Genomic DNA, 25,793 nt, shown 5'->3' on the forward strand with positions numbered 1-25,793 from the left:
TTTGTACTAATTATTTACGCCAACGATAATTCATTTGCAAGTGTACAAACAATCTCATTACATATAGCTAAACTGAACTATAAAAACCAAATAAATATCATTTAAAAATATATCTTAAGTACACCGTAATTCCGTTACTACCAATAGTAGGTAAATAAATTAAATATTATGCATATTTATACGCGTTCATTTCCATTTTTAGGTACAGTCACCAGCACCAATGTCTGACACAACAAGAACAAGCGTGCATATATATCTAATACGACTCTATTTCTAGGGCCGGAAGGACGTGTCAGATTATTTTGCACGCTCCGCTGTGGCAGATATTAATGCTGGTGACTGTACATAGGAAATATAACGTTTTAAACTTTCGTGATTCTCACTCATAGTCAAAATACCACAAACGGGGCCGAAACGTCGAGGTAAATATTACTTGTGTAATAATAGCGTGATAAGTCCCGTTTGTGGTATTTTGACTATGTACATAGGAAAACTCAGATTTTTACTATTTTGAACGCCTTAAAACGATACTAAACTTGTAATTTGAACGCTATGTAATCGTAACGTCAACTTTGCACTGAAGACATAAAATTAACCAAAAATCGTGCATGTGTGTAACTGAATAAAGAATAAACATCTACACCTAGGCGACAGTCTTGCTCGCAGTTTTTTTCATCGTCTTTTCTAGGAGGAGTAGACTAAATAAATATATAAATGAAAAGAAAAATATAAAAACAGAGTCCCGTCGGGCCTAGATTTGAACTCTAGACCTCTTAAAAAATACCGTGCGGTAACCCTACAGTACGCCACAGCGACTCATGCCCGTCATCCAGTAAACCACAACACGTATGGCCAGCTTTAGGCTGCGTTTCCACTAGATTTGCGAGGAATGTGTATTTCATAAACCAATAGAAACGCTCCGATTTACCTATCCTCGCACAGCACAGCCCTAGTGGAAACAGCTGAGCGGAGCGAGGATATATACACGAAGCGTTTCTATTGGTTTATGACAAACACATTCTCGCACATGTCTGGTGGAATCGCAGCCTTATGCCTTTAGTTCAATTGTCGTAGACACTAGTTTAATTAAAAGTTAAAACTGGTATAGGTTATATGAAAAACAATATTTTCAGTATCGAAACGAAAGGCAGTCTTGAATCAGACTTTTAAAAACGTTAACTTCGCCTTGGGTCTTATAATTCCGTTCAAAAAGTGTAAAAGAATAATTTGCGACAGCAAACAGACTGACTGGGACACACTGGGGGGGGGGGGGGGGACGCCACACGACAGCGCCACATATCGGCAACTATGGGCATTATTGGGCATATGTCACAACTGTCAAGCGTCAAGTAAGTAAACATCGTAATAAATAATTTCAATGAACTCTAATATTAGATTAGACGATTCTGGACAATGGTAGAACTTTTTTACCCACACTAATCTGTCCGCGATATATTTCAAACAATTGCAGATTTTTGTAAGTAGACTACATGCCATCCTACGTATGTTCAACCTATTAAACCGTGAAATATCTTGTTGGAAGTACGATTTTTTGGTAACGCCTGAGACAATTTTGGTAACGCAGGAGACGCCCAAAGTGTTGGTAAAATAGTTGATTGGCCCAATTACATAAACATTGTTGTTTTTAGTTAAAAATGAACTTGCTTCAGCTTTCAGTTAAAAATTATCCACTTATTTCGTTGTTCTTGTATTCACCATACTTTTGGAAATCTGTAGAAATGCAAATTTGAATTTGCAGTCAATTCTTGTTAATGTTTTTACAACTCATAGCCACACATCTTGTTAAGATCATATTTATCTTAAAATCAATCAATATTAACTGCATACAATCTGACACGTGACAGGTCATGCCAGCACCATTGGTTTCATTTTTAGCCGTAGCGAGCGCTGTGATCGTCTCCGCTCCCCCCACCACTCGCTTTGCACGGTCCCAATAGCGTAAGATTTTTTTTTATATTCTACACACTTCTTTGCATTACCATTAATAGATTAGGAAGGACTGCGTTGGGGAAGATGGGTTCTTGCCCAGCGCGTGCCGCATCGTTGCTCTGTATAGACGACCGAGTTACCTCACTAAACTAATCACGATGTAATAGGCCCGTTTTGACAGCTGTCATCTCAATACAATTTGTTGTTGTTGTTGTTTCTTTAAAAAAATATGGCTCTGTCCATCGGAGGAAAATTTTGCCAGTGTCTAGTAGTTTTTGCCGTTGTACGGTAAAAAAATTCTAGAAAACGAAATATGAGAGGTATATGGTGGATGAACATCTCAATACAATTTATAACCTGAAATGGATAAATTGTACTGAGATGACAGCTGTCAGAACGGGCCTATTACATGGTGATTAGTTTAGTCGTTACTATTACGCATGTTCTAGCCTAAAAAATGTGAGCAAATCTTAAATAAATCTAGTACAACAACGGGTGGAAGTTATTCTTCGCAATTTCAACCGCATTTTAAATGGGGAAATCTTTGCGTGAAAGTCAACGCGAAATAAGTGCGAAAAAAACAAAATTAAACATAGAAATAAAACACACGCGTTTGAACCGCAAAGGATTATGGGAGAGACATAGTTAAAATGCTATCATAAAAATAAATATTGTTAGAATAACGAATAACGTCTCTTTATAGTAAAACCGCTGAACCAATTTCAACAAAACTTTAAGAGAATAAAAATTATAAATTGAGGAATAGGTTACTTTCTATCCGGGAAAATGAGTAAATTCTTGCGGGGTGATAAACTAATTCCGCCCAAAGTCACATGTAACATTAATTAGACAATAACGCCACAGAAAACAAAATAGCTCTCTATGCTTCCATGTAAGCCGAGTGTCGCTTCTAACAGTATTTATTCCTATAATCTTTGTCCCAACACATCGTAACTTAGCGAGACATTCTTGCGTCAAGTTTAACAGCCAGGGGCGTTGACGAGGCTCATGTGTTCGCCGTTCTCCGTGGCTTCCGTCAACCGATGCCGCAGAGCGAAGGCTGCAATGACACGTGCCACCTGGTATAAAAAAACGCTATTTAAAACCATCATCATCATCATCCCAACCTATATACGTGCCAATGCTGTGCACAGGCCGTATATTGCTATATGTGCAAAGTTCATTTGAAGAAACTATACCTAGTGCCATCCACGAAGATGCGTGATTTTGTCAAAATTAGACATTAAGGACATTGTAATAAGAACCACGGCACGCGTCATCGTGAATGACTACCTATAGCAACCTAAAAATCGAAAAAAAAGTATTTTGTGAACGTGTCATACCTCTCCCGGGGAGTCTTCATGCACGGCATGTCCGCATCGCGTTAAAACTTGCATCTGGAACTTGCCTGGAAAAAAAAAGATTAATGTTTTTTTTTATTTGACTAGATGGTACTTTAAGGAGGGTTTCTTAACAGGAATACGCATTGTCAAGTTATAATCCCACTAAATGCGAAAGTTTGTAAATCTGTTTGTTTGTTACTTCATCACGTCTAAACCACAGGACCTATTTAGATGAAATTCGGTATACAGATAGTTTGTAGTCGCGGGTAAGGGCTAGTTTAACTATAAACTAAACAAAAAATAGTCAAATAACGTATTCGCTCGGCTATGCCCCAGTACGCACCTTGCATCTGTCCGACGGTGAGCTCGCGGTCGAGTCCGTCGACGCTCGCTAACAGTAAGAGTCGCGGCGCACGCGCGGCCAGGAAGCGGCCCGACAGACCGCTGAACCAGCCCGACCAGTAGCGCTCCGTCGCTGCTAGGTTGATGCGCCACGCATACCTACCAACACACCCGGTTTGATATGTAAATTGAGAAAAAAACATTTTTTTTTTCATAAAAAAAACATGAAAATACAACACCCGCGTTTTTTTTCTAAATTAGGTTTCTTCCTAAATTTTTTTTTTGCAAAAGATCAAATAAATAAATTAATGTAATAAAATGCTAAATTTGATTGTTTATTAGCAGAGCAAAAAGGTAATGCGGAGCGGAGTTGCGGACCGTTTTTCCATTCGCGCTCATTTCTCCGCTCCGCTTCCCGGTTTTGTGTATTTTTAAGATAGGTACTTACCAACTCCCTGTCCACTGAAGAGGAGCGGAGTTTTTATGCAATACGTAATAATGCTATTGGTATGATTTTTATGTCGCTCAATTTTCCACCACAAACCTCATGGCTGTGTCCCCGTCCCCGACGACTCCGGGCTTGACGAAGCTCTCCTCCCCGTCCTCGGGTTCCTCGGCGATCCTGTCCGCCCGGGGCTGCGGGCCCACGGGACCCGGCTCGTCCATAGACGGCGTGCGGTTCGATAGCTCGTTTATTGCCAGCTGGTTGGTTTTACAGCTGGAATGAGGAATTAGTAAAGTCAGCAAAAGCAGAGGAACAACTTGTATTAAGATTAAAACACATGACAATATCTCAGGCCAACGTTAACAAATACGAGCACCTCTATAAGGTTATATGTAGTATTTTATCAGGATAAACAGATGTAACAGAATATCCATTTAAAAAAATTGAAACGAAAAAAAATGCTTGTATACTAACAAATTTTACAATCTAACTAGCAACGTTCGTATGTATTTTAATCATTTTTCAGTATAATATAACCTCTGTTGTGCCAGCAGAAAAACGTTGTTTTTAAATTTCACCGTACCATAGTGATGTAAGGTACGTTATTTATATTATTCAGTTGTGAAAAGACAACTCAATGAATAGTAATAATTTGACTAATTAAACCACTTACTTGACAATTTGGCTTGGCATCGAAACTCTGGCAGAATCTACGTTCCTTACTTGACCGCTTCTTACACTGTAGAAAAAGTTAAGAAATAATAATAAAAAAAATATGTTTCCACTGTTTCGATCAGTAGTTTATGTATAAAGAGCTGTAATAACTGTTTTGGTTTGTTTACTACACTTACCACCACTCTATGGCGTGTTCAATGCTGCGAAAATGCGTGGGACGACCCCGAAGGAAGCTCTGCATGCTGGCCAAAGCGTCCATTGCAGTGCCTGAATACACCAAACCGAATGAGAACCAGAGCACAGAAAACTAAGGCAGAAATTGCTGCAATACTTTACAAGCAACATCAAAAAGATGAAAGTTTTCCTTCAGCTGTAGACTTTTGATGTTAGTTTGTAAATATCTTAACCATCTAGAAACCAATTTAGATGATTATAATTTTACAATATAAAACGGATTTTTTATAAACATCACTTTGTTGTCCGAAACAGAGAAATGAGTAAAAAATTACATGAGTAATACCTAAAATTAGACTTTCAAAACTTGATTACCGACAGACACTCAGACGCTTGGATAGGTGAAACTATATAAAAGTTCGTAAATAGTACATTGTGTCTTAAGGGCGGTAAATAAGGAATTACGAACGAGAGTCTATTAGAAGCCCGAAGTCGAAGACTGAGGGCTTTAATGAGTCGATGTTCGTAATTCTAGTACCGCCCGTGCGACATACAATGTTTTTCATCACATTTGCGAGTAAATTTCTATATTTTTAAAAGAAAAAAAATATAATTCTTCCAAATATTGGCGATACCTTAGGCTGCGCCCTTGGCAGCGTCCCCCTCCCCCTCCCTCAGCATGTGCCTGAGCCGCGTGTGCATGTGGTCCTGCAGCAGCGCGCGCAGCAGCATCAGTACGGGCACGGACTCATTTACCGACCTTGGGCTTCAAGACAAGAAAATTTGTACGCGCAATGACTCATTTACCGACCACGGGTTTCATGACAAGCACATTAAGGTCGAGAGTTTTATTTGGGGGGTTGCAACCAAGGTAGCCTGCATGTTACGACACTGTTTACGAGCAAGTGTGATGAAAAATATATCATGGTTGTCATTAACGATCAGTCAATGTATGTTGTTCTGAACAATCAGTGTGCCAAATTTCGGAATAATCAGACGAGGACATCGTGCTCGAGAGCGTAACAAATAGGATATTGCAATAGTATTTTTAACATTGATTGACAGAAAGGCCGATTAAAATTTGAATCAAATCTGTAAAACCACTGCCATAAATAGTAATGCTTCTTTGAATCGGTTTATGTATGTTTTTTATTACTTTGATTTCTATATAAAGTAGTTTCGTGGGTAAATATTTTAACTAATAATTGATAGTGACACGATTTATTTGTTTGGATAAGTAATCAGAACTGCTCACTTACGGATTTTTTAAGTTACAGTGTGGTGGGATGCTAATCAAACGGTCAACCACGATATAAGTCGCATTAAGTCACATAAATATGCGTACGGCTACAACGCTACATTGTTTATTACCAAGTAACCCACTTCATGTTTGTTTACAGACTAATACTTCCAAATCACTCAACTTGCGCCTCATTAAGGTGGGATATGGGAACTCGCTGTTAAGTGAGTGAAAAATAATGACAATAACTAATAAAATGAACACAAATGTTCGCATAAATAACGCGATAAAAAACTGGAAAATAAAACGTATGACGTAAAAATCATCAATATATTCTGTTGAAAAATAAGGAAGTTGCGAGCGAATGAAGTTTGCACTCCATCTCTTTCTATAAAAATGAAATTCAGCATACTTTCTATGGTCGTCATGTCACGATATCATAGTGAATGTAAAATTTCTCTTTCTAATCGACAGTTTGAAATATATTCATATATTTGTATTTTTTAAAGATATTTATAAAATTCTTCCACAACCCAGTTTATCAAACAATAAAGAGCTACTTCAGCCACCCCTGAACTCGTGTCCGGATAAAAGAGGAGACAAGGTGGCTTACCTTCAACAACGTCAATTACGGCGATGCCGTGCACGTAATGCTCCAAGGCAGGCTGGTGCGCCGCGCGCACGGCAACGGCGCCCCCCATGGAGTGCCCCACCAGGATCAGGGGCGGCAGCTCAGCCCCAAACAACTTTTGTAGCACTTGTTCAACATCTCTGAAAGTTTGAAGGATAAAATTGGAGGCATACATGTGATTCTGAGTCAATCACTTTCAGAATAAGTGATGCTGATTTACAGGCCTTTGCAGCCAGAGAGTAGCTTTCAGTAAAAGGGAGAATGTAACATATCTGAGGAACTAAAATAATTTCTTTGCTCACCCGTGACCTTATGATAGCTAAGTTTATGCAAGATATGCATGCTCATGCAGTTCCTCCACCTCCACACTGTAAGAACACACATATCACACAAACCCATCAATCACCACCACCACAATACACTGACACGTTTTGGACTCAACCAGAGCTCATCTTCAGAGCAACACAACCATACACCATACTACCAGATGTTAGTATAATAAACCACAACAGACGTTTTAATTTATCACTGTTACTTCCTAAGTACCCACCTATATTTTTCAAACTACCCACAACAACAAGTGTATTGTGGTGGTGGTGATAGATGGGTTGTCGCGAGTGAGCAAAGAAATGCTTTTAGTTCATTGATATGGACCTCCGCAAAGTAACGCCTGATTCAATAAATTATTTATATCTGAGGCTCCCCTTGAGGCTGACATAGTCACATTTGATGTACTAAAGTCTTGTTAAAATATGATATAAAAAAAAATGGGCTCTTTTGACGCCAATTGATCTACTCCCAAGGTAAGCAAAACTTGTGCTATGCATACTAGATAATGGATAAACATATTTATATTTATAGGATACATACTTAAATACATATTAAGTACACATCCAATCAACAACATACAAATATAAATCACTGACTGGGGATTAAGCTCAGAAATTCAAACTTAGCATTATACTAGATGTCACAGTTATATCAAATGTAAGAGCTCTGCTATCAGGGCTACACCCAAGAGCATAATTCTTTTGTTTTAAGCCCAGTAATATTCATACTTACTTCACTAAAGTATCTGCACTTAAGTCGTCAGGATTAATGGCTTGAGTTTCACCATGGCCTCTGATGTCCATAGAGATTACTTGACAGTGTATCATATTTGTTATTTCTTCCTAAAAGAATAATCAAGTGTTTTGTACAGTCCAGGGGAAAGATATCAACACGGCCAAAGTTACAAAAATATGTATACACAACTTTATGCACTTAACATTAAGGCTGTGTATACATATTTTTGCAGCTTTGGCTGTGTCAATATCTTTGCCCGACTGTAAATCAATTCCCAGGTTCAAATTCAAACAGTTTTATTTGACACAAAGTTTTGTGAAAGCTAAAATGGAACTTATACAATAGCCAATAATTAAATATTAACTCACTGTAAAAAGAGACCAGCTCAATCCCGAATATCCTCCCCCATGCAGTGTGACAAGCCTGGGCCGGTGCGAGTGGTCAGGCTCCGGAGACATGTACACTCTGAAGATGCCACTCTCTGTATCCACGTCTACATATTTTTCAAAGTAGTGATCCCACGAGACAGGGCTGTAGTCTTTACGACGAGCCATGCCAAATGGAGCCATTCTGGAATAGTTTTAAAAGTTACAAACGAAGGAATGACAAGTATAATAATTAAATCAAACCTCCTAGGGCAGGGGTCGGCAACCATTTGGCAGACATGGGCCACATAGTAAAAAAGTAAATAAAGGCGGGCCACACTTGTAAAAGATAACTTTGTACCTAATACATATCTACCTAGTAGGTGGTACTATAAGTGATATTACAAAACAGTTGCGGGCCGCAAGGAGATAGGTCTCAGGCGGACCCCTGTCCTAGGGTAATGTAACATGTTATTTTATGCATGTGGGCAAACATCACAGGCATACCATACATATCAGCCATACATATCAGATTTAGGCATTGGAATGAATAGGGTGGGTCAATTCCAGGGTAGACACTGGCTATATTTGGTTTGGATAAGTATTTAACTAAATGTAAACAAACTTCAGCTACCAGCTTTGGTACATTCAAGGATTTTATACATTTTACTTATCTATCACTGTAATACAAACTAGAATAGTGAATTTCAATACAGATATATAAATGTTTACATAGTTCAATTTACATTACACATACACATTTGTACATTTGAAATTTACCACGAGCTTTGCGGTGAAGGAAAACATCGTGAGGAAACCTGCACAAATCTGCGAAGCAATTCAATGGTGTGTGTGAAGTTCCCAATCCGCACTGGGTCCGCGTGGGAACTATGGCCCAAGCCCTCTTGTTCTGAGAGGAGGCCTGTGCCCAGCAGTGGGACGTATATAGGCTGGGATGATGATGATGACATAGTTCAATGGGGGAATTTCAATATTTAAGACACCAATTTGACGTTGTTTTGTTTACATTTAGTTAAATACCTATCCAAACCAAGTATAGTTTGCTTCTGCAGAAGCGCCCCACTATGGTATTCTATTGACGAATTATAAAATCTCTAAAACAGAAGTTTTGATTATTTTATGTTCAGACAAGGTTATTGTTGGGGGAGGGAGTAACAAACATGGAATAAATACAGTACATTAATTTAATATGAGTATTATTATTAGTTATATGCATCGCATAAACCGGGCCCGATGTATTGCCAATTTACTACAACAAAATTAACACAAATGGAAAGTCCAGTAGCACGCAAAATTACAAGGCCAGGTCAGCCGGAAATTGTAAATTTATATCTTCATCAGATAGTATATAACATAATAATGTAACAATAAAAACTTATAGTGAGATATATTATAATTTCAAATTACTTTCCACTTCCTGATTTTGGGCATCTGGGCGGTAATTTACTCTTCATGATACTTTTCTGTAACGCTGACATATTTATATTTTATTTTAAATCCTCTCGTTGCAGTAAATTTCAAGTTAAAAAATGTTTTATTTATTTTAAAAATGAAAACCAAATAATAACAAATTCAGCAACAATTTTGTTTTTTTTTTAGTTTCATTTGTCAAAGCTAGTGGTGTACTTCAAAAATTCAAGGAACGTATTATCGATTCGGACGAGACCTAACTTACCTACGACTACGATTTTAGGCAAGCACACATCGATTTCATAACAACTCACGAGACGACGACGACGAGACAAAATCGATTAATCGACACTACTTTACTACACTAAGGTCAAAAATAGAACTGTCAAAACGAAAATTTACGTCGAGCCCCAGCCATGCCCCAGCGTTTGTTATTTTGTGCACTGGGTCGTAGTTAAATGCATTTTTACATATGTACATACCATTAATTATTGTATACACGAAAAGCAAAAGCGACAGTATCTTCCGAGCTTCTGATTCCTCTCTCTCAATATACTGGAATTGAGTGAACAACCATGAACTTAAACGAAATGTGTCGTATATGCCTTGCACCACACAAAATAACATACGATATTTATACAAGTTTTTACGCTAAACGATGTACTCTGTACAGTGAAATGCTATCAAATTGTACAAAACTTAAGGTAATACTTGTGTAATATTATAACAGTGACTTTGTTTCATTTCAAACTTATATATTGTACTTTAGACACTGTTAAATCCACATACTTCATAATTGGAAAATTACCAGGCTAATCGACAATAACCAATGCTCTGCAAGGAACACAAATATTTGTCAACATCTACATACTTATTTAATTTTACCTCAATTTCTGTGCCTCATTTTATATCATGCTAGCTGTTGCACGCGGCTTCGCCCCCATTCGTCTTTATTTTTTTAATTTGGTTACGCACAAACCTTGTCCTGACAATAATGAACACAACAAAAAAATGATTATGTAATTTGGTGCCTTCGTTTGGAAGTTATGCGCTTACATATATTTCGGAAATTCATTTTTTTTTATATATATACATATCAGATAAGAAAAAAACTGGGTTATCTTAAAAGTTCTGTTATGTTACAGTCGGCTGCTAATTTGCAACCATATTTTTGCATTAAATTTATTTTAACTTAATTTTTTGGCAGCTGAGATAAAGTGAACAATTCTAACCGGTTTAACAACTTTTTAAGGTGAAGACAAAAAGGACTTTTTTAAATTATTTGCTGGTATATAAAACCATAACAAAACAATGTAATTGACAATGGCTCATGATTAGGTACTTGTTGTCACTTATTTTATTTAATATAATATTTAAAAAATATTTTCAGCCAAGTAAAGATGATGGACTGCCCAGTTCAATTTGCAAAGAGTGCAGTCGCCAGCTGAAACGTTCATACTCTTTCAACCTTAAATGTGAAGAAAGTGACAGAAAGCTCCGAAAATTCTTAGAAAACACTAATGATCAACTCAGTCAAAATGACTTAGTTAAAAGTAATGATAGTAAAGATAGTTTAGATGTTAAAACAGAAGTAGAAGAGGTGAAATATGAAGAAGTCTTCGATGTCAGGAATGAAGACCAAATTGTTAACGGGGACAATAATGTCGAAGACAATATTGAGAATGAGATTAAGGATGATGTAAAGATTGGTAAGTGGTAGGAATTAGACAGTAATTTTTTTTAAAACATGTACAGTCGCAGAATGATAAGGTTGACCTTTTTAAGGTCTGTTTTTGCTTGCTCAGTATAACTGCTTTATTTATCGACTGAGTATGACCTATTCCATCATTATGTCATTCAAAAAGGTAACATGTTCCAAAATGTAAACAAATTTATTTGAAAACTGAACAACCTTTTCATTCCGCCACTGTGCAGTCAGTAACAAAAATATACAAATATTTAAAGTGCCAAAAATATGTATAAGGTGACCCGGGGCTATTGTAGCCGGGGGGATATTGTATCTGAGCCGTCTGATGGCGTCCTTACGATGCCATGTTCTTCTCGGCCATTTTACGTTGTGTTCGCCCGCCAGAAGCCTGTCTTCACACAACACACATCAGACGGTTCAGATACAATATCCCCCCCCCAGCTACAATAGCCCCGGGTCACCTTACTTACAGGACTTTATTGCCTGAAAATTAAGGTAGTGTATACATATTTTTTGCACTTTGGCTGTATTCAAATTTTTGTTGCTGACTGCTGTGCCTGACATGTACATTGTGTACACGTCAGGCACAGCAGTTTTATTGCATTAATTATTCTCATTATTATTTAAACAAATATATTTCTATTGCAGAACCAACCTATGATGATTATGACAATGGGAATGACAGTGGTTGGGATGCAGATGATGATAATATTTTCCTCGATGAAATACAACTCAAGCAAAAGAGTAAAAGTATGAAGTTTACTCATTAATTTATTATAAAATCTGCCATTTGCTCTAAATGTATTAAAAATGATGTTTTTGTTTTCAGATGTGGTTAAACCAAAAAAGAAAAGGGGACGAAAGAAATGTAAGTTGTGGCAATTACTCTGATCATATTATTCTTTGATCATGACTTGATCTTAACAATATCGGTATCATTATTAGTAGATTGTACCATTGTCGCATTAAGCTTCAGGTCAGCATGTTTTAAATGTTACTTCTTGCTGTAAATGTTACTTGTGTTGACTCTGATTCAAGTCTTTTAGCAAGGTAGAAATGTTGTCTAGGTTAGTTTGAATTTTTTTAAGACTATATCTGAGCACTCATGAACTGCCATGACTAATGTGTCTTCTCCAGAGGTTTTAATAGTGACTAAGTATTTTGGTCTATTAGAAGGTATGCTTTGCTGTGTATAATATAGGGTGGGCCGTATATTCGTTTTATATTCGGTATTCGGCATATTCGGCAGGTTTACCGAATATTCGTATTCGGCTGAATATTCGGCAAAGTGGTACCTACTCAAACTTTTTACTGTATTGAGCCATGTATGAGTTAAGTGTTAAATGTGGTATATGATTACTCACAACTGAGAATTAAGTTTTTCGGACGCTGCCTCCCCCCGAATGTATTTTCGCAACTCTCGGCGACTATACGATAATTTTAACATTGTTTTAAAATTCAGCAAAACTAGTAACCGAGCCCGCGCTGCCGGAAAGCAAGCTGCCGCATCAGTGCGACGTGTGCGGCAAGTTCCTTAGCACCAAAAGCAATTTAAAGGCGCACAAGATCTGCCACACTGACCTCCGGCCCTACAAGTGTGCCGACTGCCCTGCTACTTTTAGGTGAGACTTTTGGGTTCACCTTATCTATATCTATAAAAGTAATCAAGCTGCCGCACCAGTGCAACGAGTGCGCCCTACAAGTGTGACGACTACCCTGCTACTTTTAGGTGAGACTTTTGGGTTCACCTTATCTTATATCTATAAAAGTAATCAAGCTGTCGCACCAGTGCAACGAGAGCGCCCTACAAGTGTGACGACTACCCTGCTAGTTTTAGGAGAGACTTTTGGGTTCACCTTATCTATATCTATAAAAGTAATCAAGCTGCCGCACCAGTACTGCTACTTTTAGGTGAGACTTTTGGGTTCACCTTATCTATATCTATAAAAGTAATCAAGCTGCCGCACCAGTGCGACGAGCGCGCCCTACAAGTGCGCCCTACCCTGCTGCTTTTAGGTGAGACTTTTGGGTTCACCTTATCTATATCTATAAAAGTAATCAAGCTGCCGCACCAGTGCGACGAGCGCGCCCTACAAGTGCGCCCTTCCCTGCTACCCTGCTACTTTTAGGTGAGTAGAGCACAGAAACTCACTAATATTGCAAATGCGAGAGTTTGCAAGTATGTGCGTGCGTGTGTGCTTGTTACTCCTTCACGCTATAAAGACGAAAAACGGCAACGAAATTTCTTGAATGTAATTTTTTGAGTTCACTGTTTTAACCTGATAAGTTGAAACACAGAAGTTGAAGAAGAAGTTGAAACAGAGACAATTTACGTTTACATTTGTATCCTGCCTGACATCCTGATTCCTACAATAAGTGTCATTAATCTTGTCAGATAATGCTTGACATTACGACATTTTCTCTGAAATGATTCTACAACCCCGATTCTGTTGGTTAAAAATGTTAAAATAGTACAAATGTTTATACAACAAACTTATCTAATTGCAGAGGTTACAGCGCCCTCTTCCAACACAAGAAAGTGCATACACGCGAGACACCGTACCACTGCGAATACTGTCCCAAACAGTTCAGCCGCCGCACCGGCCTCGTCAACCACATACGGATGCACACAGGTCAGCGCCAGTGCTCTGTCACTCCATATAGTACTTATTGCCCCAAACAGCATAGCCACTGCCCCCGCCTCGCCAAACACATAAGGATGCACACAGGTCAACTACAGTGCTCTGTCACTATATACAGTACTGTACTGCCCCATGGGGCAGTTCTATACTGTATGTAGTTCTGTGGGCTGTGCTCTATGCAGTACAGCCTACATAGAGGGCATCACAGATATCTGCCGCGTAAAATGCAGGGAACTTTTTAGAGAGTGATGAATTAGGCCCCTATGTGTACGGACATGTATTAACTACAGTATAATTATTTCTTCCAGGCGAGAAGCTGTATAGTTGCGAGGTGTGCTTCAAGAACTTTGTACAGAGTGCGCAACTCTCTATTCACATGAAAAGGCATAAAGGGGACAAGACTTACCTGTGCCAGGACTGCGGGAAAGGTAATTTAAAAATAAATCACGTGAAAACACCATCTATTATTGATTGCAAACGAAGTTAAGATATCTTGGAGGCCGAGATTACTTCAGCGCCGGCAGCGCCCTCTATTCTTGTTCAATGTTAAAATATTGTACCACGGAAAGACACGAACCGGATTAATGGCCCGTGTGTCAATCCAGATGTATACTTTTCTGTTTTAGTTCAGCCGTTATTGCGTGATTGACTGATTGAGTAACAAACGTCAAAACATCTTTGAAGTGTAGGTAGCTAACCGGGAGCGCAAGGAAAAAGACATGTGTACGGCAAGACGATTTATTCCGGACTGACGTCACATGATCGTTCTTAAACTACTTCCCTTATATCTAAGCAATAACAAAGTAAGAGTAACGTACCCACTTATATAATACAATCTTCACGCACTTTCTCATTTATGAGATTGGTAGGATTGTCTATACTCCTAAGCGGTGTTGCTGCATGAAACCATTTTCCCATTGAAAATACAAACTGAAATATAGATGCACAGAAACCAGAAAATAAGACCATCTATTCGGAAATAGGAAGGTCGTTACGATTCCCAGTGATGGTCTTATTTTTCTGGTTTTTCTGTGCATCTATATTTCAGTTTGTATTTTCAATTTAGGTTTTGCGGGATGACCGTAAAAGTAAAAATTTGGAATTGAAATATAAAATACAAAAAGATTCCAAAAAACCAATCTTCATGTTCCCATTCTTAAGCAAAGCTAGGATTTTTTTGTTGTGAATTTTGTATTAATTGAAACAAGTAAAACGGGAATGGTCGTAATTACTACCATTCAGGAGGATTAATCACAATGTAATATTGGTTAAACTACTAGGTAAAGAAATGAGGGTTATGGCAACTCCTTAGCCCCTAGTAGGTAGGATATCGCTAGATGGCTTTAGAATCGCGGGGTCCGTTTGACGATACATACAGTATTGCTTGGGATTGGCTCATTTAGTTATAAGCTAACCCCAAAAGCGACACTAATGTCAAAGTTGCCAAACAGACCTCGACCTCACGATGCTAGCGCCAAATAGCCTGCCAGAGAAACGCTCATTACGGGTGAAAATTACGAAAGTTTGAAACGATAATATGGAAGATCCTAATAATGTACTCTTAAACTTGTAGGGTTCCCAATCAAAGCTGATCTGAAAGTGCACCAAAGGATCCACAATGGAGAAAAGCCTTATTCTTGCCATCTGTGCTCGAAGACGTTTGCCACTTCTGGCAACCTCTCCATACACGTCAGGATACACAATAAAGAAGTCCGGTGAGTTATGAATCAACTTTTGGTTAGGGCAACCTCCATGTCGCCTTGGTATTTCGACATTGGCTAGTTGGTCCAACCACAGAACTCAATAATATGAGGAAAAGAAATTTCATACGAGACGTTTCTGTGGCTAAAATGACAATGTTTATTTGCCTGGCTTTGTTTGTACACAACCTAAGTGCTCAAAAAAGACTTAATTTTATATACTACAACAGGAATTTGCAAACTAATTGGAAATAATCACTTTCAAGAGCAAATTTTGCCGAAATGATGATGATATGTTTTGTCAATGTGATGCTATTTATTACTGTTAACTGCAACATTTTAAAAATGCTTGTAATTTTAACGACAATTTTTTTGACTTAATTTTCAGATATCACTGCAAGGAATGTCAACGCGGTTTCGTCACATGCAGCGCATATAACGTTCATCTAAAACGGCATAAAGGTCAAAGGGACTACCACTGCGAGTGCGGTAAAACATTTTACACATCATCAGCTTTAAAACAACATAAAGTCGTCCATACAGGTGAAAAGAAATACCAGTGTAAAATATGCGAGAGGAAATTCTCACAAACCAGCCATCTGAGTCGACATTTCAAAAGAGATCACGCCAAACCAAACATGCCTTTGCCTTCTTCGGACCATTATAAAGTGGTAGTGACTCAAGAAGAAAACAAGGCAGTTTTTGGATTGTTCGATGTCCACTCAGTGAACCAGGGCGTCAAATGTGAACGGTCATAGTGATGTGTAAAACCGGTCTTAGTGTTGTGTCATGTCATGTGTCATATCGGTGTCGGAGAACATCTTAAAGTCCGTCCGATTAGTGTCTTTTTAAGAAATTGAAAATTGACAAAGAACATCTTTTGTACATGTTTTACTTACAAATTATTCGGTGAAGCAAATGTCAAACAGAATCGAAACGACTATCTTATCTCTTTTTTCAATATCTGCACATATCGACATGCGGACGAAATGTACTTTCAGCATAATTTGGTACATACAGTAATAATTTATTGAAAACTACCTCGATACCTACAAAATAGTTAGAAAAATATGAAGACTGTAATATTGGTTATGAGGTTTCTTCTTGTTATTTTGAATATAAATTGTTTTTATATGCACATTCATACCAGACCGTATAAGGTTATATGTTTTTCTAATAGGCGCACTTGTGTCATGTATCAGTTACAGAGTCATAATTTAACTAGAGCTAAACAAATCTGTTTGCCTTTATATAGTGAACTTTAAGTGTGTTCGACGTAGGATTCTGAGCGATCGCGTCTGTCGAAACCTATATTAGATGATAACCAAGGGTGGAAAGTGACCCATTTGATCCGAGATATTTCTAGTTCGAAATAGTTCGACGGGAAATAGGTAATTCCATCCGAGTTAAACACTACTTTTCATTTCGACTGTGAGTGCGAAGAGAATAATAAAAATACTTCCAACCTCCAACCTTTTCGCACTGGCCACTTGCCACGTCCGACTATATAAAAGAAAATCGAGTTGGTCACGACACGACCAAGGAGCTTATATACAAAACTGGAGGTTGAACGCCGAACGAAGAAGTTTGACCTTTGTTATTTATATATATATTCTATCTCTTTTCTTTCACATTTCAAAAATGACTTCCATCTCTTTCTTAACCTAACTAAAGAAAGAGATGGAATATATTCGTGACATAATAAAAGTCAAATTTCTTGTTTCAAACGGATGTTCGGCGTTCAACCTCCAGTGTTGTAGGTATATAAGCTCCTTGCTCACGTCGTGTATCTAGATGGCCAGGCCGAAATCTGAAAAAAAGTGTCATTGACGTAACTCGACTCCGTGGCTAATCGTAAAAATTAAAAAAAAATACTTTCCACCCTAGAGATGAAAACGCAATTTTCCACCCGGCTATCTATCCATGAAAATTAAACTTTCCGAACAGGAGAGATGAAAATTTGATGCTATCAATAGCTTACAATAAACTAATAATACATTTTGTACTCCTCCAAAGAAATACAAATTTTATCATGTTTTTTCCCATGTATCATTGATGTTGCTACTTATTTGTCCTTCTGATATTATTGTGCACAATTTTTATGTGTTTTCGTGAGTTTTAGTAAATTACCATACTTGCCAATGAAATGTTATAACGAAAGAAAATCTGTACAATAAGTAAGAACCCAAAATGTGAACAATATATTTTGTCACGGGCTATTATGGTGTTTTAGCTATATTTGCCCCTCACGATTTTAACTTACATGACATTTTTACTCTGCTTTTTATCAGTTCTGTGGTAATTCAGTGCATTTAGATTTAGTTGGCAGTTTATGTATCATAATTTTGTTTGGAAAAAAGTTTTTTTGGTGAAATTAAATATTTATTTGATGTAATTATTGCTTAACTATACCAATACTGTATAGTTAGAAACACAAACTATGTACATTAAATTTCGTACTATACAGTTACTTTTGCAATGGGGAATACGCATAGAACACAATTTTTATTTTAAATAACAAAACAAACTGGAATATAAAACGAATTAAGTTAGCATTCAATATTTATAAAAAATAAATTTTAGCACGTATTTTCTATGGTCATCTATATTTTCGTATTTTTAAAAATGTTTCAAAAAATCTTGCACAACTTATGCTTGCACATTCCCTATTCGCACTGTCCCTTCAATGTATTTTGTCCCAGAGCCCTTTCCAAAAATGTGATGTGCATAGTTTAGCGACTGCTGGTTTAAAATATTATATATTTATTTATAATTATTATATAATTTATCCATCACTATATTTTATACGTACTTAGAATAATTTTTCAATCAATTAACCCTTATTGTTATTAAAATTAAAATCGAATAAAATTAAACTATGAACTTCGGAACTTGATTTTTTGATTTATATATAGGGTTTTGTTCTTACTTTATGACTCGCTTTGGTCGTAAATGATGACGATGAACAAGAAATTGATATTCCTGTATTCAAATTTAAATGCTGACTACTCTATTAGAAGTCGATTCCAACGTGAATCTATTGGTCAGTGAATGATTAGTAGTGTGTAACAAATTTGGAGTTGAAATAAAAAAAAAAAAAAAAGACTTCAAATGACCAATCATATTATTTATTTACTCAAATACAAAACAAAAGAAAGATTTATATATATTTTGTTTCTACTTCACTTCATATATATTATTAATATTTATTACTATTTTTATAAGCTTGTTGCATCGGGCTTTGCCCCTGATGGAAAACTGAAAAAAGGCTGGCGCCTTATCCCATACGAATTTTGAAAAATCCCCTTACAATAGGCAGTGCCGGTTTTAGCATTTCCAGCGCCCCGGGCGAGATTTCCATGCCGCCCCCAACTTTGGGAATTTTCTAGAAAGTAGGTATAAGCTCCAGGCTCCCCTTTAAGTCCGGCGCCTGGGCGGTCGCCCTACCCTAAGGCCGGTACTGACAATAGGTATATAATTATTTCTCGTAATATAAGAAGTTGGAGACGAGAATGACGACCAAAAAAATTAAAAAAATATTATACAAATCGATATTTAAGGGAATGTATCGTCAATCGATTATTTGAACTCCAATCGAACAAAAAAATGGATTTCGCATCACTACAGGCGTCATTGCGTTTTGTTAGATCGAACTCTCACTATTTTTTTTATGATTTCGGAGCAACTGCAGTGATAATTAATAATTTATAAAATCTTAGTAACAAAATCAAACATAAATAACTCAATTTTGGAAGTATGTATTTTTTTTTTCATAGTCAAAACGTGACAACCGCTTAGATAGTTAGATATCTGTCACCGCAAAAAATACAGTTTACAATCAGGGTTGCCAACCGTACGAGGTTCCTCGTACAAATACGAGATTTGTGACCCTCCGTACGAGGTACGAGGACACTATCAACCTCGTACGAAATTTTGATATGGCCATACGAATATTTTGCACCACCATTATTTGCAAAGTTTCGTAATAATATAGACAAATTTAGTTTTTTTGTGATTTTACTTGAGTTTTGAGTCTTGAGAAAAGATTTTTTGAGACAAAGTGATGTTTTATTTAGTTGGAAACTTGCAATAGTTTATTTCATTGAGTAATAAGTCCTAAATCCTATTGGATTGGATTGGATTTATCCTATACTACCTATTTTAACTATTTTATACTACTTATTTAATACTACCTATTTTAACTGTTTAATATGTTTTAGCACGTTTTAGATGCATAATAAATAATAATAAATGTACGAGGTTTGAAAGCCAAAATACGAGATTTTTAGCTGCATAGTACGAGGGTTTTTTTTTACGGTTGGCAACGCAATCACAATACTCGCATTCAGCAGGGCTACTACGAAACTCGAAACTCAAAGTTCGTATGGCACCGTCCCTCTCGCTCTCGTATTAAACAGTATAAGTGTCAGAGGGACCGCACGACACGAACTTCGAGTTTTGAGTTTCGTTGTAGCCCTGCAGATCGTGATGGCACAATACAAGACGGTGATGGCACAGATATATATATATACTCTGGTGATAGATGGTAAAACAAAACGCAGTTGAAGTGTTGAGTTGACGTAGTATCTCTTATTAGTCTGTGGTTGAGTTGACTTTACTTCCTCTGAGACTCATCGTGATATTCGCGTTTATGTTCTAATTTTTTTATTTTCACTTAGTTTTATGTTAGTTTAATAAATGTAATTAGCACAGGAGTAGGTTTAGGATGACAATGGAAAGGAGGATAAAGTTAAAAACCTTAAACAGCCACATAACTTGCAAGATTTGCCGTGGATATTTCATCGATGCTACTACTGTTACCGAGTGCTTACATACGTGTAAGTTATTTTACAAATTATCGCATAACGATTACTGTTTTGAGTGTATAAAAGTGACTATAAAGCTGATGTATAATTTCTTTCACCTATTCAGTGAATCATGGTTTTCTTGATACTCATAACGCTAAAAATTTAAAGGTTAAAATGCACTTTCAAAATAAGACAAAATCAAGCTTTGGAAACGTATATTCTGCTTATTGAAGTATTATTCCTAACACCCAGAAAAGTGATTATGTAGTGCACTGTTTTAAGTATCAGATTGTCTTGAAATTGTTAGATAAACCGGTCAAAACAATGAGATATTGTGATTTCATTTGTGACATTTCAGTTTGTAAAAGCTGTCTGGTAAAGCATTTAGAAGAAAACAACACATGTCCAACATGCGATATTGTGATCCATCAGTCACATCCGCTACAGTACATCAGTTTCGACCGCACAATGCAAGACATAGTATACAAATTGGTACCGGACCTACAAGACAGTAAGTATTTTTTATTTCTAACAGTGCAGGCATATTTTAACCATTGTGGAATTAAAGATAGAGATAAAGAAGACATTTATTCATGTCTAGCTGTTGCCTGCAACTCTGTCTGCATAGAATTTGTTTATCACTGTCCCATTGGAACTGCATTTTCTGGGATAAAAACTATGCTATGTCCTTCTTCGGGACTTGAACTCTCTGTATACCAAATTTCATCTAAATCAGTTCAGCGGTTTAGACATGAAATGGTACCAAACAAACAGACTTACAAACTTTTGCATCTATAATATTAGTGGGATGACATGAGTAAAAAAATAAACTAAAAATGGAATGAAAATGTGCATATCATGAAATGGTCCCAAATCAGCAACTGTGGTCCAAGATTAATTTTGATAATGACTATTTGCTGTTTAATTTAATTAAGGAAAATGTAAAAATTAAATAAACAAAGTTGGGGAAATACACATTCAAGCACTACTCCATTCATAGCCTGTTTTGGCCATTAAAATGTTTCTAATGAATTGTTTATTAGCATTGCATCACATGATAATGCATTATTTAATTAATAATTGTGATTAAACCACTGCCAAACTCTCTAGTACTAATTTTTTTTTTTAAAGTCTTGTGCAATATTATATGACCTTTTTGTGCACCCTTTGTGGAACATAAACACAGCTGCTAGATATGGTACAGTCAGGGCAAAGATATCACACACGGCCAAAGTTGCAATAAATATGTATATAAATATGTTCAGTGCATAAAGTCGTGTATACATATTTTTGTAAATTTGGCCATGGCGATATCTTTGCCCTTGATTGTACTAGAATTAAAAATTGGTGCTACTTAGTTGTCATTGCGCTGGTGTGTTCCAGGATTGAGTGACAGTAAGATAACTGATGAAATTACAGGCACTTGAGATAACTATTTTATTAATTATTATTATTTTTTCTGTATATAAAACATCATATTATTAACAGATAACAAGAGAATGACAAATAATTTATTGAATCAGGCGTTACTTTGCAGAGGTCCATGTCAATGAACTATTACAATTACTTTGCTCACCAGCGACCTTGTGATAGCTAAGCTTATGCAAGAAATGTGTGTTCATGCAGTTCCTCCACCTCCACACTGTAAGAACACACACAAATCACACAAACCCATCCATCACCACCACCACACTACATAACCTCAACTAGAGCTCATCTTCAGAGCAACACATCCATTCACCATGCTACCGGATGCCAGATGTGGGTCTAACATCTGGTACCATGGTGAACAATTGTATTGCTCTAAAGTGTGGTGGTGGTGATAGATGTGTTTGTGTGATTGGTGTGTGTTCTTACAGTGTCGAGGTGGAACTCCTTGAACACAATTCTTGCATAATAATTATTTTAGTTCAATTTAAGAGAATTAGATGTACAAATGTACAAAGGTCTTTCAGTTGACCTTTTAACAATTGACAGGACATCAGAAACAAGATCTCAATTTTTTTTTTATGAGTGAGGCAACAAGCAAGCGGGTTAAGTTTTAATTAATGGAACATTTTATGTGACTCCAGATGAGCTCAAACGCGAACGTGACTTCTACCGCGTGCGAGGCCTGCCCTGTCCCAAGGACGCGGCGCTCGCCACGGACAAGTCTGGGACTGGGGAGGAGCCCGAGCAGCCCGATAATACTGACAGCCATCGGAAAGATGAACAGGTAAGTATTATTTGGAGGGAAATGTCACTTATACTTTTAAAGGTTATGCCCCACGATTCATGGAGCATAAAAGTACTCCACAATGGAGTTGCGGAGACAGCTTTTCATAATAGGTATTCAATAATAGGTATTCTGCTCTGTTCTATCTGACAATAGAGAAATTGGCTTTGTAGTGAAATTAAAAAGTTCACAGCCCCTCCTATTTTTAAAGGGGGTCATTTGACGTCATCTGCTCCCCACTTTCGTGACCGCTTCTGCTACCATGGCCCTGTGGAAGACCAATAAGTAGGCTACTTTCTTTGCAATTTTTGATTAACCTTTGTTGGTTTCCTGGTTGGTTGGTTTCATGATTTTTATTGGTATATATGTGGTATGCATGTGTGTCTGCGAAATTTCAAATCTCTTAGGGCGTACGCTAGCTGACGCGGTTTGCACGTAGCGGGTGGAAACCTATTGAAAAATACTATGAGCAGCGCTAACTGCACACCCGCGCCAGCTAGCGTTGGCCCTAATGGTGTTTGTCTGTTAGTAAGTTGTCCAGGGAGTACCCAGTACTAAACAGTAGTTTAAACAGCAGTACTAAACAGTAGTTTAGTACAGCGTTTCTTAAACTCGGGTCGCGACCGAAATCGGCTAGCGGGCGGCATTGGAATGGGTCGAGAGAATTCTCTGAATAAAATATGTCGTAAAAAATAGTTGTTTTTCAATATTTTAATATGAATTAAGTCAATTTAAATGGTCTTTTAGGGTCACGGGCTTCAAAACTATTTATTTATAGTTTGTGTCGCCAGCCAAAGAGGTTGAGAACCGCTGGTTTAGTATGTAAATACACCACTTTATTTGTGATGTCCGTTAGTTGATTATGTTTTAAATAGTAAAATTCAGGCGACTGGTGTCTCAGAGAAATTAACTTCATTTGTCCTGTTAAACCATTAACATTAAGAATAATGATCATTGCTGTAACTATAACGTATATGTGGAAGTGGAACCATAATAGAGTAACCCATTAATAAATTAAACTTAGTATTTTGGTTCAAATCCTCCTTATTATAAATGCGGTAGTATATCTGTCTGTCTGTTACCCAATACACGCTAATACCCCTGGACCGATTTAGATGGAATAAGGTATGCAGATATGTAGTTTTAAGAGTTCTCGGTAAGGGCATACTTACATGGGATAGTTTTTATCCCAAAAAATTGCATAGTGCCACGCCACAGCCATAAACGGATTCTTGGCAGAGAAACCCGCGGGCAAAACATAGTACAGTCAAGGGCAAAGATATCGACACGGCCAAAGTTACAAAAATATGTATAACTACTTTATGCACTTAACGTTAAGGCCGTGTATACATATTTTTGCAACTTTGGCCGTGTCGATATCTTTGCCCTTGACTGTACGTTATATCTAATACAGTACCTACATGTCAACTTCGGGTATCTATAGAGAGCTGTTGAGCTGAACTACTAAAAAAGGGTAGTTCCCTCTTTTTCCTAAAGATGTCATATACAATTTAAAGTTTTGGGGGGTTTTAACAACTCTTTATTATATAATTTCATCTAAATGCGTCCATACTCTATTGCAACTGTACAACGACTGACAAACGTCACATAAATAGTGCGTGACAACACTACAAAGCCGAAATTAGCCGAGTCTCTTTCCAAAGACTGATGTGCAATCTTTATGGCCGGGTACTGTATCACTGTTAGCATTGTCGTAATCATACATATAAGCAAACTAACTAGTAGTGATGATAAAATAGATAAAATAAAATTGCCTGAGGTGCAGGGGTAGGGGGTGGCAGGGACTGCTGCTCAGCTCAGGAGCTGCGCGCCTAGCAGTTGTAGATACACTCAACAACTCATTACGCCCTTAGGGGTAATACGCAAAAAAAGCCCTTAGGTATCATTCAGGGGGTTGCAACCAAGTTAGCCTGCATGCTACAACACTGCTGAGGAGCAAATATGATGAAACTATTTCTAAATTCCAGGTGAACGTGTGCCTGGAGTGCATATCGACGTCGCTGCGCACGCTCAAGAGGAGTTTCATTCGCTGCTCGGCGCAGGCGACCATCACACACCTCAAGAAATTCGTCGCTAAGAAAGTACTTAACGGCATGGAGAAATATAGGGAAGTGAGTATACTATTATAGTACATTACTGTAAAGGCCGGGAAGTAGGGGGTTGCCAGTCAACCAGTTATAGACTATAGGGATGCGAGGCCGGCAATCCCACGTTCCGGCCGAGGCTGCTTTTCTCAAACATGACATGAAATAAAATAAAGAAACAAGAAAAAAATCCAAGACATGCTGCAGACCGCAGCCTGCAAGTGACACGACTGGTTTGTATGAATCTCTATGAAAGTCATTCCGAGCGCGGCTACACTGCGGCCTGCAGCCTGGCCGCGACACGCGGCGACCGCAGGCTACAGTACCAGAGGTGTCGCGAATCGCACAGCCTTCACACGTTGTGTCTCACGCGAAGGTACGGGAGTGACTAAGACGGCAGGTTATGCAGCCGCGAAGTATCGCCGCGCTTGGAATATAAGCGACAGAATGCACTACGTTCAGCCGCAGTGCCGCCTGCGGCCCGTCTTGAAATTGTACCTTTATTATGTTCTATTCTCAAGACATTATTTAGATAAAAATTTTTAAACTATCGGAATCGATTGTGCTCTTGATTCTGAGTAGGAAAAACCATATTTTTCCAAAACTTCAAAAAAATAAAAGGAAGGGTACACTTTTTTTTAAACGCCCATTTAACTGATGGTGAAATTCTTCGCTTAGTTAAAAAAATCTAAGCGTAGAAGCGGCGGGAAGCGACTTTATTTTATAGTATGTAATAAAGATTTATTATCTTATTTCCAGATTGACATTCTATGCAACGACGAGCTCCTAGGCAAGGATCACACTCTCAAATTCGTTTACGTGACGCGCTGGCGTTTTCGCGACCCCCCGCTGCGGCTGCAATACCGGCCTAAGATAGATCTCTGAGACCCGGAGTAACGCTATACTTAGATTGAGACCACATGGGTAGACTAGATACGGGCACAACTGGCTCCA

The 25,793-nt window shown here is 37.7% G+C and overlaps 4 protein-coding genes across 4 annotated transcripts in view; 3 read left to right on the forward strand and 1 right to left on the reverse strand.

The window, feature by feature from the left end:
• Positions 1-157: 157 nt before the first annotated feature.
• LOC141439190 (protein phosphatase methylesterase 1) lies at positions 158-9,877 on the reverse strand. Its single transcript, XM_074103366.1, has 10 exons — positions 9,659-9,877; positions 8,234-8,435; positions 7,863-7,972; positions 6,783-6,940; positions 4,932-5,022; positions 4,754-4,819; positions 4,180-4,353; positions 3,637-3,794; positions 3,294-3,358; positions 158-3,029 (listed from the first exon to the last, which is right to left on the reverse strand). Exons 1-10 carry the CDS (start codon positions 9,727-9,729, stop codon positions 2,931-2,933), a joined length of 1,194 nt encoding a protein of 397 aa, XP_073959467.1. The 5' UTR covers positions 9,730-9,877; the 3' UTR covers positions 158-2,930.
• Positions 9,878-10,033: 156 nt separating this feature from the next.
• LOC141439189 (uncharacterized) lies at positions 10,034-17,137 on the forward strand. The gene is made up of 9 exons (XM_074103365.1): positions 10,034-10,365; positions 11,052-11,370; positions 12,018-12,119; positions 12,199-12,237; positions 12,832-12,991; positions 13,878-14,002; positions 14,320-14,439; positions 15,585-15,726; positions 16,100-17,137. The coding sequence occupies exons 1-9, from the start codon at positions 10,237-10,239 to the stop codon at positions 16,467-16,469; spliced, it is 1,506 nt and encodes a 501-aa protein (XP_073959466.1). The 5' UTR covers positions 10,034-10,236; the 3' UTR covers positions 16,470-17,137.
• Positions 17,138-20,300: 3,163 nt separating this feature from the next.
• Positions 20,301-25,787, forward strand: l(3)73Ah (polycomb group ring finger 3-like lethal (3) 73Ah). Its single transcript, XM_074103084.1, has 5 exons — positions 20,301-20,549; positions 20,878-21,030; positions 22,592-22,734; positions 24,723-24,866; positions 25,599-25,787. Exons 1-5 carry the CDS (start codon positions 20,438-20,440, stop codon positions 25,722-25,724), a joined length of 678 nt encoding a protein of 225 aa, XP_073959185.1. The 5' UTR covers positions 20,301-20,437; the 3' UTR covers positions 25,725-25,787.
• The window catches only part of LOC141439374 (polycomb group RING finger protein 3-like), a 6,222-nt gene continuing 6,188 nt past the window's right edge, over positions 25,760-25,793 (forward strand). Inside the window, exon 1 of the mRNA XM_074103657.1 lies at positions 25,760-25,763. Within this exon, the coding sequence (XP_073959758.1) occupies positions 25,760-25,763 (4 nt within the window). The remainder of the gene's footprint in view (positions 25,764-25,793) is intronic.

This window comes from Choristoneura fumiferana, chromosome 20 (genome assembly GCF_025370935.1).
Source record: "Choristoneura fumiferana chromosome 20, NRCan_CFum_1, whole genome shotgun sequence".
In the NCBI taxonomy this organism is placed as follows: domain Eukaryota; kingdom Metazoa; phylum Arthropoda; class Insecta; order Lepidoptera; family Tortricidae; genus Choristoneura; species Choristoneura fumiferana.

Coding starts and splice junctions, on each gene's coding strand:
- LOC141439190 (XM_074103366.1), bottom strand. CDS start 9,729: ATGTCAGCGTTACAGAAAAGTATCATGAAGAGTAAATTACCGCCCAGA. Junction 3,795..4,179: donor GACGGGGACACAGCCATGAG/GTTTGTGGTGGA, acceptor GTGTGTTGGTAG/GTATGCGTGGCGCATCAACC. Junction 3,030..3,293: donor ATGAAGACTCCCCGGGAGAG/GTATGACACGTT, acceptor TTTTTATACCAG/GTGGCACGTGTCATTGCAGC.
- LOC141439189 (XM_074103365.1), top strand. CDS start 10,237: ATGAACTTAAACGAAATGTGTCGTATATGCCTTGCACCACACAAAATA. Junction 12,120..12,198: donor ACTCAAGCAAAAGAGTAAAA/GTATGAAGTTTA, acceptor TTTTGTTTTCAG/ATGTGGTTAAACCAAAAAAG. Junction 14,003..14,319: donor CCACATACGGATGCACACAG/GTCAGCGCCAGT, acceptor TATTTCTTCCAG/GCGAGAAGCTGTATAGTTGC.